The sequence below is a fragment of the Kogia breviceps genome, chromosome 1 (assembly GCF_026419965.1).
Source record: "Kogia breviceps isolate mKogBre1 chromosome 1, mKogBre1 haplotype 1, whole genome shotgun sequence".
NCBI classification, from domain to species: domain Eukaryota; kingdom Metazoa; phylum Chordata; class Mammalia; order Artiodactyla; family Physeteridae; genus Kogia; species Kogia breviceps.
The window spans coordinates 103,694,672-103,713,712 of NC_081310.1; the positions used below are offsets into that span (position 1 = coordinate 103,694,672).

Here is a 19,041-nt window from a genome sequence, read left to right on the forward strand (position 1 = left end):
TAAATAAAGCCAAGGAATTTTCTCCCCCACCCTCAAAAAAAAAACCAACAATAATTTATTCAACTGTGTAGTGATACATGAACTAATTGCTGTTTGATGTTAAAAAGTATTCTGCATGGATTCTAGAAAAAAAGAAAGTCAGGTGGTAACAACTTACAGTATTATGCTTCTACTCTCCAAAGAAAGGTAGAGAATATTGATTCTTTAGAGGCAATGATTTAGACAGAAGTTCTTGTATAGTGGAGAGCTTAAATGGTCATCCTAGTTTCATGAAAATATTCCTTATGAATACTGAACAAGTTTTCTTTTGATACTGTTCTTACTATGAACTCATCTTTAATAGTCTCCTACTGTTACCACAAATCTTGCCAGGTATTTCTCCTACAATTAAAACTTAGGTTTATAAGTCATTTTACTATGAATTTGATTCCTGTGTTTGACCACCTTCCCCACTCCAATAACCTACAGATGAGTTGGAAAATGCAGTTTCTAAAATAACAAAGCTGAGGATGAGACCTTGGAATGAAGTCCTAACTCTCCCTCTGGATATAAATCTTAAACTTCAACAAGTAGAAGTTACCTCACTTAATGACTTCTACAGGCATAATGACATCTTTTATTTAACAAAGAGACCTCCCTCTAAAACAGCAGCTTTCTGACATTTTTGAAGTTAACCACAATAAAAAATTCATTTAACATCATGATCTAGCACAGAAATATATATATGTGCACATTACATGTATAACTAACCGGTGTTTATCCCAACTGTGTGCAAAGCATTCTGAAAAGTTTTTTCTGTTCTATTTCATTAAAAAAAAAAAAAATTGTTCAGAGTTCATTAAGCTTGATTCCATAATACACTCATGAGTTGGGAACCAAAGTTTGAGAAACTGCTTTAGAATACTCTAGAATCCAGACTGATCATATGTGAAATAATTAAACTGACATTCCTTAGCTGAGGTTCTGGTTTTGAAGCTAGTCACTGCACCTTACTAGCTAATATGTTTTAAAAGAAGGACATTACTGAAATGTGACCATTGTTCTATAGCACATGCCCTACTCTAGTTCCTCACCATTTCCGCATTGAAACAAAACAAAATATTCATTTCAAATAGCAGGGATCTTATTCTGAGAAAAAAAAAAAAAAAGACTGATAGAGAGCTAGAAAGTATTGAAAGAGAAAAATAGCCTTCCCTGGTAATGAAAAGTATGTACTGTATTTCAGGTGGCTATCCAAAATTGAACTCTTTCTAGCTTTCACTTAAAAAAAAAAAATCTATGATTCAAGCAGCTCTTCTAAAAGTAGATATTCCAGTGTTCTGAGAGAACACTTGGGTAAGTATTAGCCCTGTGCTGTGGGAATTTTTTTTTTTAATTTTGTAAAAATACCTGGCATATTTTGTGTAGTTTTCTATATTGAAGCAGCATAATTGATAAAACTAGGAATGGTATTTAGCCATTTTGATATTTTCATCACCCCTAAAATTTGAAGCCATTATTATGTAACACATTTTGTTAGGCTAGGTTTTGCTATAACTCATTCTGAAGGCACTTTGTTATAGAACTTACTTCTGTCCTAAAATATATTATCATTGCCTGTTTAAACTGCTTTTCAGATTATATTACCTTTAAATTAAAGCAAACATTGCTTTAAAGGAGAAAAACTATTAATTTTGTCAATATGGAGAGAGTCTATTTTCAAAACAAATTGTTTATAATGTGAAGGGACTTAATATAGAACCTATTAGAAATGAGGTACAAACCCTTAAAAATGTTAGGGACATTTTGTTGTTTAAAATGAAAGTTCTACCCAGGCTTGGTTGAGTTTATAACTCAAGTGAATATTTATAGATGAATTTATAAATCTTAGAAATAGTTTTATGGAAATGTTAACGGGCCCTGAGGTACAGCTAAACTTGTTTGCAGATACTGCTATAATTTCCAGTGTGTGTATGCTTAAAAGACTGCAACACAAAAGACTTTTTCTAATGCTGTAATTCCGTCCGTTTATTAGACTGAGTTATAGTATGGGAGAATATTCAGAAACTGCAGCTTAAATGAGAAAACGTGAATGGTGTTACTTATATAAAATACTACTGCAATAGTTCTTTTATTCATTTTTAATGTTCAGCACCCTCTGTGACCTCCTTTATTCTCTTGCTGTCAACATGGCAGGCTGGAAAAATTGAAAAGGGGTGACAGAAAACATAGTGCACGTTACAGCCCAACTCTGGAATCTCTCAACTCTCTTTCTGAGACACATGCTAACTTGCTTCATGTTATTCTGCATTACGATAATATTTAAGGCCCTGTTTGGTAGCTCCTGATACAAGGGAGTTCTGTCGGGACCCTGAGCAGGTGCTCCTTGTCAGCCTTCCTCTTTCTGACACTGTGGGAATGGCATTCAATTAAAAGCAGAATACACTTTTTTTTTTTTTTTTTAAATCATGGCTTATAGGCACACTTCACGCTCTCAAAACATAATACCTCAGCATGGAGAGAGCTTTATTTGTGTCTATGCAGCCTCTTCCAAAAGCACATTTTGGTCAGATTCAGCAATGCTTTTCTCGAACAGTGGGACACTGCTATGTTATGTATATTTACCACTGTCTCTATCACCAAGGAGACTAATCCCCATACCAGTACAGTCAAGAACCTCAAAGCATTGCCTTTGCAAGACCAAGTTCATGTTGTCACAGCAACAGAGGGCACAGGGCAAAGATACTGAACAGGACTTTGGGATTAAAACTTCTGTTTCTGTTTCAAATGCAAGTGTTTTATGATGAGAAAAAGTGTGCAAAGGTATGAGGTCTGCAAATATCTTGTCAGCTGAAGCTATAAATGTAATGTTTTAATGATTTATTTCACAGTTGTGAAGGTAAGATTTTTGAAGAAGGTAGATTTCAAACTTCTAGGAAGACTGGAAACTAACCCAGACTATGAAAAAAGATATTAAAATCAGGGTGCTTATATTCTTCTTTTAGAAGGCCTTGTTATTAGCCTTTACTAATTAATGATGGGACAATTGTGACAATGAGACACTCTTGAGTAATGCACAGACTGAAAGAGAATAGAATTTGTATGAAACCCTATCTTGGTATACTCTCCTCTTGTGCTATCAGTCACTTGATCAATCTGTTCCATCTGTCATAACTATTAGAAGTTTTGACCAGCAATGAGTTATAAGAATTTAGGATCATAAAAGTCACAATATTCTTGCTTGTAACATGATCTCTTGATTTTTCACCAACCTCCAAGGAAGCAAAAATGCAAGGAGAGGGTAACACCTACCGGACACTCCTCCGTACGTAGTCCGTTTTCCAGTGCCCACTGCTGGCCAGGGTGTGCCATCGGCCTTTAATCCCATGAGACCTGAGACGGTGTTGGTGGCTGTAACACCGTCTGCGCCACCTATGAAAAACACAACATTTTTCTGCAGTTCTTAAAGGGACGATTGCTAAAACCCATTCAAACCCACACAACCCAGAAAAATGCATACTCTACTTTCTCTTGAGAACATTTCCTCCCCTCAAATATAGTCACTAATTTCATTCCTATAATTATACTTAAAATGCTAGACATAAAAATTTTTAATGAGCACCACTTTATTTTTCCAATTATTATACAGATTTGTGGATGCCAAATGTTTTGTATTCAGTGTTATTTTCCAGGTAATTTACAATATCTTTACAAATCAGGATGCAATTTCCATTGGATAGCACGTAGCATATATGATTTGTAAAATCATGCATTGACTGTATGATTTATATATTCAAGATATTTATTGAGCATGTGTTTAAGGCAGTGTACTAGATCCCATCAAATATAAAGGGAACTCATAAGAAATTTCACCTGTGGAAGCAGCTATCTTTTTAAAGTTTCATTAAAGGTTCAGGTGCTATTGCTGGACTGTTATATTGTGAAGTCATTCATTTTGGAGTGGTTTGTTGTGACTGTGGCTTCGTTTCAAATCGTTTGTGTGTAAACCAGGTGTTTATTAGGAAAAATAAAAGATATTCTTGTATTCCTGGGCCACTTACTAGCTTGAGTATAAGTATGGATCTGTTACATTTGTGAGGTCAAGCGCTCAATATAATACCTTTCTTAAAGTTTAAAGAGAGATATGCACATATATTTGTGGATAAAGATATACTTTAGTATGGCTATGAAATTTAGGCCCATACTTACATAACGAGAAAACAGATGTAAGTCAGGTTCTTACCTTCCTTTGCAGCTCTGGCGATGCTTACGATATCAGTGACATTTGGGGTCAACTTGGCAAAAAAAGGAATCTGAACAGCTTGCCTAACCCAGCGACAGATGTTTCGTACCAGCTCTGGATCCTGTTCAAATAGGTCAGTTAAATATAGAACATAATTAAAGAATTGTGATCAAAATGTGTGCTGGAACAACAGCAAAGCTGGAGATGTGCAAGACAAATCCAACTTGACAATGAGCAACATGATATATTTCTCAAATTCCTCCTCAGTATTACATCTAGACTCATTAGGGAACTAAGGTTAACACACTTCAAGCGAACTGCAAATTCATCACATAAAGGTTAAATTCCTCAAGGGAGCCTTTGGAAAATAAAATTACAAAGAACCAAATGGAAGAAAGTGTTTCCCACTTCCAGTTAAATAATGTCAGAAATAAAACATAAACTTCTGGTGATAAGTTCGGGAACCATTACAGAATTTCTAATGACCTCATTGGTTTAAGCCTAATAAAAATATTTGAATAGCTGACTCCCAGGTGAATAGTATGAAATCTGGAGCCTATTGTCTTCATTATTAGAAGACTGAGTCTTGTTGAATTGTATTCAAAAGAAAATATGTGACTTCCTAATCAATCTAATTATGGTATATAGTATATGCTAATGTGGGGTAATTCAGCCTTAGGTTACACACGAGCTGATCAGTAACTTTAGCTTACTTTTGCAAATGTTGCCAAGAGCTGTGTAGCACTTTTCAACATTGGTCAACTTGAAAGAATTGATTAAAATGACAAGAATGAAACAAAACATCAAATGTTCATTTTTAAAAGCAAGGAATAGATGTTTTCCTGCACCTGTTCCTTGTGATTTTTCAGGCTTCTATTTTCTCCTGCGACAAGTATCATTTAGAGGGCAATCACCTATCCCTTCCATTGAAAATAACTCAGCAGTAGTAATGTTCTTTGATTTCAACACATACAATAGTCCTTTTTTTTCATTACTTTTAGTGCAAAATTTATTCTGACAGGTACTGATAATGTGCTTTGATAAATTACATTAAAATATGCAATAGCAGTTCATTATTGAACTTGGTAATATTATCTTAGGAAGTTAAAATGCTTTTTTTAAAAAAATAAAAGATCCACCCAGAAAAATGCAGATATATATTTAAACTATGAAACAGTAGGCAAGTATTTCATTTGTAATTAATATTTTTATATGTAAGAAAGTTGCTCTTTGCATTTTAACCTTTCGAATTCTTTTAAGATGAGATTTCTAATGTTACAACCTTTAGAAAGAACCTTTTCACTTGGGTTTAATGTATCTTGATCAGTCATCTTGTATTACTCTACAAGTTACGTGTTTGCGTGCTAAGACACTGTGATGAGGTAATTTCTGTTGATTGTTATTGTCTCTATTCAGCAAAACTAATAATTTCAACAAGAAATCTTTGACTTGGCTTGTTCTCTTTTCAGAACAGTAATTTCTTCATTAAACATAAATATTAAAAAAGCACTATATGGAATGCTCTACAGGGCATACTGTGTATTATGAATAGTAAAATCTGGAGACTTAGCTGTACAAATTCTAACTCATGAAAATGGAGATCTGCCCCTGCCCATGCAATGTTCATGAAATATTTATAACCACTGCACTGGCATTATGAAGACAGTTGCATCTTTGTGACTTTCATTTTTAAGTTATGAATTTCCACGGGACTTAGCCTAGAAATGACAGTAACTCTAGATGACATCAATTGCATGTCCTTTGTGAAAGCTCTCTTTAAGGTAGAATTTGCCAATAATTTAAAGATCACTTGAATTGCATAATACATGGAAGGTAGCCTGATAAGAATTAGTAAAACAAATTTAAAATATTATCTGGTTCCAAAAGAGTAAAGACTAATAATCTGATATAGGTTTCTAAGTGGCTTTCAATACTATTGACCACTGCGTCTTTATATTTACTTTGAACATCTGCCACACTTTTTTTCTGTTGATTCTCACTAGCTGAATACTTTAAATGGATGCTTCATACATTGTTTAACAATTTGAAATTTGTTCAGAGTTTTTCAGTTTTTGTAAAAAAATATGGTCCGTTGGTTACCTTTATTTACTTGAATCATCTGCTGTTATTTTGAGATACCATAGTTTAATCCTCCGATAGTTCTATGAGTAAGGTTTATGGTGTTCAGATATATTTTACCTGTCTTCATACTCAGTTAAGCCAGCTGTTCACTAATCCTCATACCCAGTTGAAACATAATTTGATTACCCGAGAATTTTAAAGACAAGTTATAGCCAACATTATTGTAAAAATTATTGACTGTTCCATAAATTGCAAAGTTTTGTTTGATAGGCATAATAGGGAATATTATAATACAACTAGAAATGTGGTGAGGCTAATAACATGAAAAAGTGAATCTGTACACTTTGGAGAAACTATTCACACATTCCTAATTTCCTTACATTTTTGATGTGAATGATCGAGATCTAAAAACAATTAATAGTGCTTATGTATCCTGACCTTCTCATTTGCTAGTGATAGCATCAGGTGGCACTGCCCTTCCTAACAAGCCAATTTTTAGAATCTTATTGAAATGAATAAATTTTAGACAATTTCTAATTCTCCCCTCCAAAAAGTCTTCAGGATAGGAAATACACAAAGTTACTACAACCTCTCAGACAGACTGAGACTTTAACATTATCCACACCAAGAAAAATTAAATAAAAGAAGACAATTCTGGATTGCTTTTCTACTTCTAGGCATATAACATTGTAGGCACTCAAAAAAATTCGTTGTGTCAATGAAAGAAGACTAAATGAAAACTTGGCAGATTTTCAATTTACTTCTTTATGTATCCATCAATTTATAGATTATGTTTGGGTTTAAGAAAGACACAAATATATTTTATGATAGATACTGTCTAAAAGAATGAAATTCACTAAGACTTCTTTACAAAGCAGGAAAAATTCTGAAGAAAAATGGTAGATAATCATGGAAAAAAGAACAGCTTAACAAGTCTTTTAAAGTGTCTAGTCCACAAAAAGCCCACCTGTATCACCAATTTTTTACTGGCTCTTCCTGCAGATATTCATAATGCCCATCCCTGATCATGATTTGTAATCTCTCCCATAGCACTGCTTGTGTGTGTGCGCGCGTGTGTGTGTGTGTATACTACTTTAATACCTGTTAACCTTTTTGTTATTTATATGATCACCAAAGAAAGCTGTGAGGGAGCAGAATGGGTTTTCCTGTGATGGAGGTATGTGATATTACTAGCAAGAAAGCAGTGAAGCCCTTAAAGGAACGATTGACAGGTCTGGGGAGCACGTGGTGGTCTTGGGGGTACTTCATGACGTGAAGGTAACAGATCAAGCTTGTGAGGTGCTAAGAAGAGGATAAAATCAAACTAGAGATAAATGTGGCCTCTGACAATTTTAATGAGGAGCAACCCTGTGTCTGTCTGCAATTAATACACTCTGGAATAGATTCCTATGAAACCCAAACAACAGTGACAACAGCAAAAAGCGAAAATGTAGTTCTGAGCAGATTGTTTGTTGCAGAAATGTCCATTGTCCAAAACTGGTTGCTTTTAAAAGCTTAATTTTCTATCTGGGCCACAAAATAATAATTTTTAATTCTAGTAACTAGCATGTCTCTAGTTACACATTAAGGGGATTCTATATATGATGCACCCTGCTGCTTTTGAGGACCCTCAGGTGACCTCTCCATTGTAGGACAGGTATTTTCACCAATTACCTAGGGCATCAAATGTCACTGATTTCATGCCCTGTACAGAGGAATAAGCACTAGAGAATGAGATTGTGAGAATTTCTTGATAAGTTAAATTACTAGTGAAATTTTTGACTTTAAGAAACATTTTCTCCAATTTCCCTGGTAATTTCCACTCTGCTCAATTCTTTTCAAAATGGCTTTCTTAGAAGGTGGCATTTCAATGAACCCACTGAAAAATTTTACTAGCTATGAAATGTTTTCTACTAAGGAACTCTTAAGTCTTAATTCATATGGCATGCTAGGAAGTAGCTAGCATTTTTATGTCCACTTTTCTGATAGACAGAACTAGGGTCCAGAAGATCAATCTGAGTACCTACTTCACCTTCTTAATTTTCTTTCCCATTATCATGTCCTAAACCATCATCTTCTTTAGCAAAATTGCTCCTTAAAGTAAAATGCAGCCATCAATTGTAAACTAGAACTATAAAAGGCTTCTACTTCATTTATACCTGTAAGACTAGCTGTAGCTTCAGAGTAATAGGCAAAAGTGATATATTTTATCCTTTTATGTCAGTAAAGTAAGACAGAAAGAGTTAACTACTCCAGGTAGAATTATTAGTAAATGCAAAGACTAGGTATTGGAATGGGGATGTTTTAAATTAACTTATATTTTAGCATGTGTCCTTCTTGCACCAGTTTTCCTGATTTAAGAATTCTAACGATGGCATAATCACCTTGGAAAACCGTTTGGCAGTTTCCTCTAAAGGTAAATGTGCACTTACTAATCAGTGCAGCAATTCTACTCTGAGTTATATATCCAAAGGACATGAAAATATATATCCACACAAAGACTTGCACACAAAAGTCCATAGCAACTTTTTCAAAATAGCTCCAAATTGGTAACAACTCAAATATCCATTAGTATGTGAATGAAGTGGCATGTCTACACAACGGAATACTATCCATCAATTAAAAAAAAATACTAAACTACTGAATCATGCAACAACTTGGACTTAATCAAGGAAACATTATTTTCAGTTAAAGAAGTCCACAAAATGGTACATGCTGCATGATTACATTTATATGAAATTCCACAAAGGAAAAGCTATGCTGACAGAAAGCACAGCATTGGTTGCTGTCGCTGAGGTTTGGGGATGGGAAAGAGACTAAGTGGGAAAGGGCATAAGGAAAGTTTTTAGGGTAATGGAAATGTTCTGTATCTTGATGGTGATGGTATTTACATGAGTGTAGACATTTGTCAACACATACCAAATTCTATACTTAAATGTATTTTTTCTGTTATAAGTAAATTATACCACCACAAATTTCATTTAAAATTTTAAAATAACTCCAAGAGTGTTCAAATATAAATAGAAAAATTAAAAGTCAGTGGCATTCTAGGCAGTGTGGGTTTTTTTTTTTTGCAGTACGCGGGCCTCTCACTGTTGTGACCTCTCCCGTTGTGGAGCACAGGCTCCGGACGCGCAGGCTCAGCGGCCATGGCTCATGGGCCCAGCTGCTCCGCGGCATGTGGGATTTTCCCGGACCGGGGCACGAACCCGTGTCCCCTGAATCGACAGGCGGATCCTCAACAACTGCGCCAGCAGGGAAGCCCGGGTTCTATCCTTTTAACAAATTTATTTACTGACGACAAGGCACTGCAATTAGCCTATGCTGGAGACAAAGATGAGTGGGACAAAGAAGGCAGAGTCTACTTGGAAGTACAACCCAGGCACATAAATAACATGTATGTTGGATGTTAAGTACAAAAGAGGAGATCCTGATATGCTCTCTTATTTCAGAGTATTTCAGAGCATGTAGCACAGAGTTCATCACATAGTAGGCACTCAACAAATACTGTCGACTTGATAGAGCTCACATTGCATAAATTAACATTGACTTTCTTATTTCTATTTACTCAGAAGAAAACTGGGAGTATAAAATTACTGGTTCCAAGATAACCTAATAGACAACTGTTTCAGGAACTATGCATTATGTTAGACAATGGTGTTAAAGATATATAATACACTATCTCTATTCTTAAAAACAAAACAAAATAAAACACTTCATAATCCAGGGGGGAAATTCATATAACATATAATACGAATATAAAATGCTATAAGTCTACAGCAATGTATCTGTATATGCATATAAAATATTATATATATATATATATTTTTTTTTTCCTCTACTTCCCTTGTGCCCTAAGTTGAAGATGACACAGAACTAACTGCTTGTGTGTTCTCTCCTCCCCAGGCACCCGTAGCCTTCTCCATTCTGATTCTTGCTTCAGGCTTTTCTTTCTCTCTCTCTGCCCAGAATGTCCTTCATCTCTTGTCCCTTGGATAACATCACTTCCATCCTACCTCAACACAGGATGGATTAATAAATAATGACTCCCTTTTAAATACTCTCATAATGTTTCTTTATTAATTCATTTATCACAGTGTTTTATAATCATGTTTTTTTTTTTTCCCCCATCTCTACCAGACTATTAGTCTTTTAGGGGATATATCCTACTCTTTTATCCTGATCCTCTTATGTAGAGTCTAAGACACTAAAGATAATAAATACTGTGTTGAACAAAAGAATGAAGAACTCCTAAATGTGGATCAGATTTCCACAGTGAGCAAGAAAACAACTGTCCCTTCCCTTCAATGGAGCCAAAATAAGCTGGAGATATCAGTAGTTCTTGCTCCATAAGCCAGTGGAATTTGGAAACAGTCTTTTGCTGTTCTCTACCAGCGAGCTGAACTGCTTGGAAGACAGCTGTGCCCTCCTGTGGCCCGGCAATCCATTAAAAACTCCCTGAGGTCCCGACTGCCCATGGCCCTTTCTGTCTAAACCTTTAGGATATTGAAGATTTTCCAGTCTGCACTCTTAACCTTGCCTCAAGTCCCAGTCCTTGGTCCCTGGGGCCTGGTGGGGAAGTCTATCCATAGTTTTGCCAGTTAAAGGGAACTTGCACTCCTTTCAATACCATTTCCTGTGACTATGGTTTAATGCTGCTGTTTCTTCCATTCAGACAGCATTTCCCTAGCGTACCATTCCTCTGATATTCCAAGTGTCAGGGATCCTCATTCCTATACACTTAGTTTCAGAAACTTAAACCTTTAACAAATGGATGCGAATTGCCATGAACTATTTAGATAATTCTTAAGAAGTAGGTAGTCTTTGAGTCATTATTTTTAACCCCTCTGATGACTAGCCCCTCTTTATACCCTCTGGTCCACTAGCTCCCTTCTTTATTCCCAAGTGGCAATGTAATGATGGAGGTCAGCTCTGAAAATGGTTCAAACTTCAAATCTTCCCCTCTACAGGTTGTCCCTATGGAAGCAGATTCAGATTTCCTCAGATTGTCTTGATCCTCTGTTAATCCCAACTGGAAATCCACTGCCTCAGGTGACCATGGCAATCAAGTTGGAGAAGTACCTGCCAATGAGCATCTCCTGCTCACAGTTCCACGTGCTTTTCTAGCCAATGAGTGTCTTGGGGAGGCTCTTCCTCACAGCGCTCTTGCTGTCTTATTATACAAATACCTTGAGTCTCTATTGTAGGAACCCCAAATTATAACAAAACAAACAGAAAAACAGAAACTGATTCTGCAAGTTAAGGGGTCAACTTTTGGAACTGTTGAAGAATTGTATAACCTTCCACCAGAACTAATGAGTAAATACACTAAGGTGACTTAACTAGGATCCGAAATGTTCTTATGGAGTACATGTAGAAGCAACTATGACAGACCCAGACATGCACCACTCAGATCCTCCTTCAGGAAAAGACTTGTGCCCAGCTGCTACAGTGTGGTGAGCTGACAACTTCTAACTGGTCACTCCTTCAGATCACCTTCAGATTTCAAGCTGAGGTCAGGGTCCTCTTGGGGAGGCCCCAGCCAAGACAGCAAAACTGTGGTACAAGGGCCCAGCCATTTCTATCCAATGCAGGATTTCTCTAGTCGGCCATCTTTGCCCTAGGGCTCTCTGTTGGGCTGCTGAAGATTCTTCTCGTATCTGTTTCAGGGTCTGACTGCTCCCCCTCCCCAATCCTGCTTCATCCTTATTTGTCCCTATTCCTTCCACAAGTGTTACTCCCCAATAAACCTTTTGCACTTCTAACTCCATCTATGTGTCTGATTCCTGGAGGCCTCAATTCCTTACTTGAATTTTTTAATTCTCTCTGTGATACGGTTAGGGTGTATTCTAAGAAAGTCAAAGAAGAAAAAGAAGCTCACCCAAATGACCCTAGGGTATCTCACTGAGAGAAACTCAAGAAAGCTAAATGGAATCCTAACAAAGCTCTTACACCCAGCTTTCCTGGAAGGTCCTGGAAACAATCAAGCCTAGTTTACTCAACAATGGACAATATACGCTTCTGGGTAAGAAAGGGTCCAATATCAAGAAGCAGGACTAATTTTTCCCGTGAAAAAGACTGCTTTAAGGGACATCGTAGCAGACAATGATTGGGTGTCCTCTGTTCAGATACAGTTCAGAGTCATCACTGGAGAGTTTAGATACCTACTTTATCTTTTGATTCAGAACCTGCTGGAAAAGTCACTGCTGTGATGTGGGACACTGGAAATGACTGTGCGAAGTCTACAGATAAAGGAGATGATACCTTTGTGTCCGAAAAGCCAGGTCTACCAATCAGGGGAATATGATCAGGGGAATCAATGCATATGCTAATCCCTACCCCAGTGCCATATCTCTTGTTGATAAAACAAATTAATAACAACCTCTTTAAAAACATCATGAAGACGTCATCTGGAAACTTCCGGCAGGTGTGTTGGGTCTCTAATATTCTATTCTAAAGTCTGCTTTTGCTTTCATATCCATTCTCTTTGCCTGAACTCTTGCATTTCTGGACTTTATCCTTTGCCCACTTCTTTCTGGATAAGACCTCTTTGAGTCCTGATGCTTACCTGAATTGGCCTGCAGGTGCCCTGTTTGCATCCATATTTGATCCATGACTTATTGGTCAGTTACAGGCAGTCATTCCTTTCTGCTTCACAGTGATTTTCCTTTACCTCTGCTGGATACTTCCATCTCTACTTCCCTTTTATCATCTCTCTCCCCACCCAAATGAAGAATGAAGTAGGCTCCATGTCTGTCTTCATAGGCAAAAAATGCCCTTTGAGCACCATACATTGGCCATAGTGCACAGAAATTAAGACACTTCAAAATGCTCTACATTAAAACATTTTTGAAAATGGCTCATTCTTTTTAGCATTCTTTACACTGAGGCCCCCAAAATACCTTGATCTTTCCTTATATGTGGGGTGTTATTTGTGAATTCAAAGGTTAGTTTTGTACATGATGCAGAAAAAGTGCTGTCCATAGTCTGTTAATGAAGTTATTCAGTGTAACCTGAAAAATCTTATATGTGGAGAAACAGGCTATGAACATGCTTTGCTGATACCACCGGTAGGGGTTCAAAATTGTGGACCAGCTGAGCAAAACTGAAACTCAGCAGGCTCCTCCATCACTGCTCAGAACACACCAAAAAGGCTTCAGTGGGTAATAAAGTGACAGCAGTCACTTGCACTTCTGTGTACGGATTCATTTTAGATAAGGGCAAGTAAGTATTTAAGTGTATAATACGGAGTTTTTATTCTTTGCAGACTTTAGGCAGCTTGTCGTTTGTTTTCTTAATGAAAAGCATTAGTGTAAGCAGTGTTAACAATTGATATTTTATACATCTGTTGGTCTACTCACTTAGCCTATGTTTTTGAGTGCTAGAGTTAGAAAACAACCAGAAGCACAAAACCTCAGTATCTTTATAATCCCCTGTTCCTGTGAATGATTAACCAACACAGGGAGGAGACTAGTGTAAAACAGCCTTTTGCCCTGGAGCACCCATGACGCTGATACATTTAAGATGAAGAGTCTAGGGAAGCCATGCTTCTGTCCTGGGAACTTTATGAAATCCAAGCAAGAAGGAATTACTGTTGAGGCAATTTTAAATAACGTAGCAGAGAAAACCTCAATCCCTTGGCAATGAATGGTTTCAGCTAAGGGGAGCTCATCCGTAACAAGTTGGTACAGTTCCTTAAGGGATTTCTTCCTACTGCTGCTAGAAGAGCTAGAAAGAAATATCTAGGCCTTTGTTTTGCCAGCTCAGTAGACTGATTTCCCTCTTTGAGCTGAAAAGGATTTGGAGATAACTAAAAGTGGGGTGACTTTATTGAAAGGTGTTTGCGTGAAAATGTGGGATGGGGAAGATATTAAATATGACCTTTTGTAAGTGTGATATTAACAAACTCTTGATAGAAAATTCAGGGATGTTAGATTTTACTCCAAATTTTGAGCAATCTGAACCTAACTTAATCTTTATCAATGTATTTATACTCATGTGGTTTATAAGAGTACACATCATAAGGGGTGTGTGTGTGTGTGTGTGTGTGTGTGCGCGTGTGTGTATAAAAAGAGGATTCTCTATTTTAAAGTCTTTCACGTGTCAAGGAAAGGAACCATGGCAAGCCTACCCCTGCTGCTCCCCCCATTACTGAGGGCTTATTACAGTTATATATGGAGAAGTAAGAAGGTAAGTGAAATGTTTTTGGCAAAGGAAGAGCTGGTCCTCTGGGGTCTGGGATGCCTGTCATTCATCTTGTAGGACACACAGCAGCTCTGGTGACCCACCAGTGAAATCAGTGACAAAGAGCAGCTCTTACTTTCTTGTTTTTCCTTTAAGAGTTGGTGTCTATTGCTTTTAGGATTAGAGACTCTGTGATACTAATGAATCTGCTCTTACTCTTCAGTATCTCTTTTTCCATTTCTACTTCTACTCACTTTCTCTTTTTTCTATATTGACTTTTTGGTTCTCCCATTCAGTTTTTCTACAATCCACCAGAGAATCTATATATTTCAAAACCAAACCCACAGAGAAGATCCTCAGATAAAAACAGAATAATTTTTTTGTTTTGTATTGTTTTTTGTTTTGTTTTTTTGGCCGTCCCTCCTATTTCACACCCTTCCCATTTATTTTGTTAAATTCCCACTGTATGAAGTATTGGTGGAACACAGAAACTATCTCCACTATGGAACCCACTGAAAAGAAAATTTTTGTCTCTCTATTCTCTGGCAACCAAGAAACAATTACATGATTCTCGGCATGGCCAACTGATGCTCCAGCCAAAATTTTAATCTCACGATCAGAAAAGTGGCTGAAGTTTCTTTGTGGTAGGGTGTGGTACAAAGTCTCTTGACAGTATCCAACAATGGCAGTAGTGGCAGATAACAGCACTGGTACAGGCTGTGCATTATCTGGGCAATTCTTGCTACCCATTCTCTGGATCCATTTGGTTTCTGACCCTTATCTAAGCCTGTTGTTCCTGCCTTCCCTGATTCTCTAAGACATCTTGTATCCTGACAATAAATCTTCTTTTCACTTCTGACAGCTAGAATCAGTTTCTGTTGCTTGCAAGTAAGAGTGCTAAATGATAGTCAGTTAGCCAGTACTCAGTAGAGAGTGACCTTATTGCTTGAGTTATGGCACCACACACCCTGAAAGGCTGCTGATCTCTTTTTTTTTTTTTTTTTTTTTTTTTTTTTTTTTTTTTTTGTGATATGCGGGCCTCTCACTGTTGTGGCCTCTCCCGTTGCGGAGCACAGGCTCCGGACGCGCAGGCTCAGCGGCCATGGCTCACGGGCCCAGCGGCTCCGCGGCATGTGGGATCTTCCCGGACCGGGGCACGAACCCGTGTTCCCTGCATCGGCAGGCGGATTCTCAACCACTGCGCCACCAGGGAAGCCCTGATCTCTTTTTATTTAGACTACAGCTGGTCACTTTTTGCTCAGGATACAGTATCTAGTCCAATGAATTGTGGTCAAAGTATCCAGGACACATGCTTTTGTGACAACTTGTATACAAGATATTGTTTTTGGTCACTTCCCTTTAGAAAGGAGCTTTAGGTGTGGCAGGTCCTTAGCTACATGGATTGTGTATAGTAATAAATAAATAACACTTTTTTTTTTTTTTTTTTTTTTTTGTGCTAGGCGGGGCTCTCACTGTTGTGGCCTCTCCCGTTGCAGAGCACAGGCTCCGGACGCGCAGGCTTAGCGGCCATGGCTCACGAGCCCAGCCGCTCCGCGGCACGTGGGATCTTCCCAGACCGGGGCACAAACCCGTGTCCCCTACATCAGCAGGCGGATTCTCAACCACTGCACCACCAGGTAAGCCCAAATAACACTTTTTATTTAGCTCCTAATAATTAACCTGAAACGTTCCATGAAATGTGAAAATTACAAAAAAAATAAGGTATTAATTTGTCCTCAAATACAGTCAAATTAGATCACTTAGGGCACTAAAAATTGGTCAAAGTCAATAGAATATATAAATGGCCTTTGGGATTAGTATATGTCATTATTTTTCTATAAATCATTTAGCATTTGAATATGTCATAATAAGCAAGATGTCGTATAATTCAAGAGACCCTTTTAGAAAGAAGTAATACATATCACCCAGGTACAGGAAAGCTTGATTTGAAGTGTATTAAGAGTAGCTATGAGTTCTTAAAAGATGGATATGTAAACAGAGAATGGTAATATAGCCCATAGGAAAAAATATCCTGAGGCCCTGAAATTAATTTAAAATATGATCTCCCTTTCACTCTGAATACCTGCATGATTACCAATTCAACCAGGATCTTTCGTTTATCCCAATTCAACTTTACTAAGGTGCCTGCAGCCTACATGGTTGAACAGTTAGGCAGCTTGCATGGGGGGAATAATCTTCAAACTGCTTGAAACACAAAATCGTATTAGTATTAAAAACAGGTATTTACTTTTGTAATATTCAAGAAATGTAAAGTACCCAAAGAACTGCTAAACTTAGATAGTTTAAAACTTTGCATTTTTTTCCACTTAAAAATAGTAAGTGTAGTAAACCTTACTGGGTCATGTAATTAACATCTAGATGTTGCAGCATATAATTAGGTTTTTAGAATATTGGGCAAAGGCAGCATCCAGCATCACAAAAAGGTTTTACTAATACATTTCCAGTTGCTAATATTCCTAGATTTTAACATGCAACAGTTGAAATCACAAACGTGACACAGTTACTTCTTACTTTATCCTTTCTCTGCTAAGTAAGGTATTTGTGGGAATTCAAAAACTATTGAATCTAAACCTTACTGGACATTTGCAATCATCCTGCAGTTAACCACAAAGACTTTATGAATGGCTTCATTTTGGTATAAGAAAAAGACATAAAAACAACCCCAAGCAATTTGCTCTCCTTGAAGTGTGTAATACAAAGAAAGTATTAGTGGTAGAATGATTACCCTTATTTTATTACTTTTATTTACTTCTAAAGTGTGTGTGTGTGTGTGTGTGTGTGTGTGTGTGTGTGTGGCGGGGGGGGGACTAGGAGTCTTGAAAGAGTCACAAAATGGCAGCAACTGGATTAGGGCCTGTGGAGAAACACATGGGTAAGGAATGCATAGGAAGACTCTAAAGCATGGGAACGCACTGTGTGATAGGAAATAGAAAAAAGAAATTCCAAACTATTGTTTATGAAGGGAGCAGAGAGGAGATATGGCTAAACGATTCAACTAGAGTTTAGAGTCAGCTTCCTACAGATTCTGTGCTAGACAATAAGAAAACACGAAAAGCCACATGGTTAAATCCATGTTTTAGAAATATAATTCCATATATGTCTGTGGGTTGAGTAGGATAAGATACAGAGCAAGTAGGGACACCAATCTGAAAGAGAAAAAAGGCCTAGTGCTAGTGAAAATCAAGAACTTCAAGTGGACTAGAACATCATTTTAAGGATGAATATTAAAAACTTTCAAGATTAGTACAAATTGGAGTTGGGGAACGAAAGTCAAAAATAATTCTGTGGTTTGTCATTGTAGGAGAATAGTAATTTCATCAACCAAGTGAGGAAATACTAGAGAAGCAGGTTTAGCAATAAAATGATGAATTTTAGATACATTGAATTTGAGGTCCCTATAAGACACCTAGCTGAAAGAATCCAGTTGAGAGTTAATAGGAATCTGGATCACAGGATCACTAAATCATAGATTTAGTGATCATAGTTGTTAGTATGTAGTTGGTGGTTGAAGTCTTGTGAAACCCTTGCTATGTCAGAGAGAGAAGAGAACAATGAGGAAAGATCCAAGGAAGAAGGGAAACTCCAATAAAGAAGATGTAGATGTAGTTCTTGATATAAAATACACCAAAGACATCAGGTAGGATGAGGACTGAAATGTAGGCAATAGATTATACCCCTTAAAGTCACTGGCAATTTATGGCACATATAGCTAAACATAATACGGATGGAGACAGATTACAATGGGTTAAGTAGTTAAATCTATGGATACACACAGCCTAAGAAAACCAATAATAAATTTAATCTGAACTATCAGAGCTTAGAACTGTGCTTGACATAAAATGTGTATGCAATGAATATGTTGAGTAATTATCATTTTATTGTTATCACAATTAGAACTAATGACACAGTGGAAGATCATTTGCTATGTTATGAGGCAATGCATATATGTAAGGGAGACTATATGACATTTTTAAAGGAATCGGTTATAGTTTAAACAATATCTCTGAATTCTAACAATGTGAAATCCATGACAGTCTGAGATGTAGGTTTGTTAATTAAATATCTTATTGAAATCACAGGCCTAGATAGGACTCAAAGAGGTTATTTAGACCATTCTCAGGCAATATTAAAAATAACAAACATACAACACAGTGATTTACCAAGTGCTCTCACACATTGTAACTTAATTATCCTTAAATCATTCTGTTTTGTTTTCTATCAGGTTATCCCCAGTGAGAGATACAGTAGACCCACTTCTCACAACATTTGAAGACAAATTCACACAAATCTCTTTCGCATCTTAATACAAATTAAAATCATATATTTCTGTTTACCTTGAAAGAAAAAAAAGAAAAATTGTTTAATATAATTTATACACTATCCTTGCATTAAATCTTTCTTCAAATGTTATTTTAAAAAAAAGTTTTCCATGATTATGAAAGGATGATTTCATAAGTATTGTGTAGTAATTTTTTTGAATAAATCATTTAAAAAATTATTGACTAAGAAAAATAAAAATTACTCATAATAAA

The 19,041-nt window shown here is 36.8% G+C and overlaps 1 protein-coding gene across 1 annotated transcript in view; it reads right to left on the bottom strand.

The window, feature by feature from the left end:
* DPYD (dihydropyrimidine dehydrogenase) overlaps positions 1–19,041 on the bottom strand; it is an 817,352-nt gene that overhangs the window by 216,652 nt on the left and 581,659 nt on the right. The window contains exons 17-18 of the mRNA XM_059043609.2: positions 4,223–4,343; positions 3,292–3,411 (exon numbers count right to left, since the gene is read on the bottom strand). Coding sequence (XP_058899592.1) covers positions 3,292–3,411; positions 4,223–4,343 — 241 coding nt within the window. The remainder of the gene's footprint in view (positions 1–3,291; positions 3,412–4,222; positions 4,344–19,041) is intronic.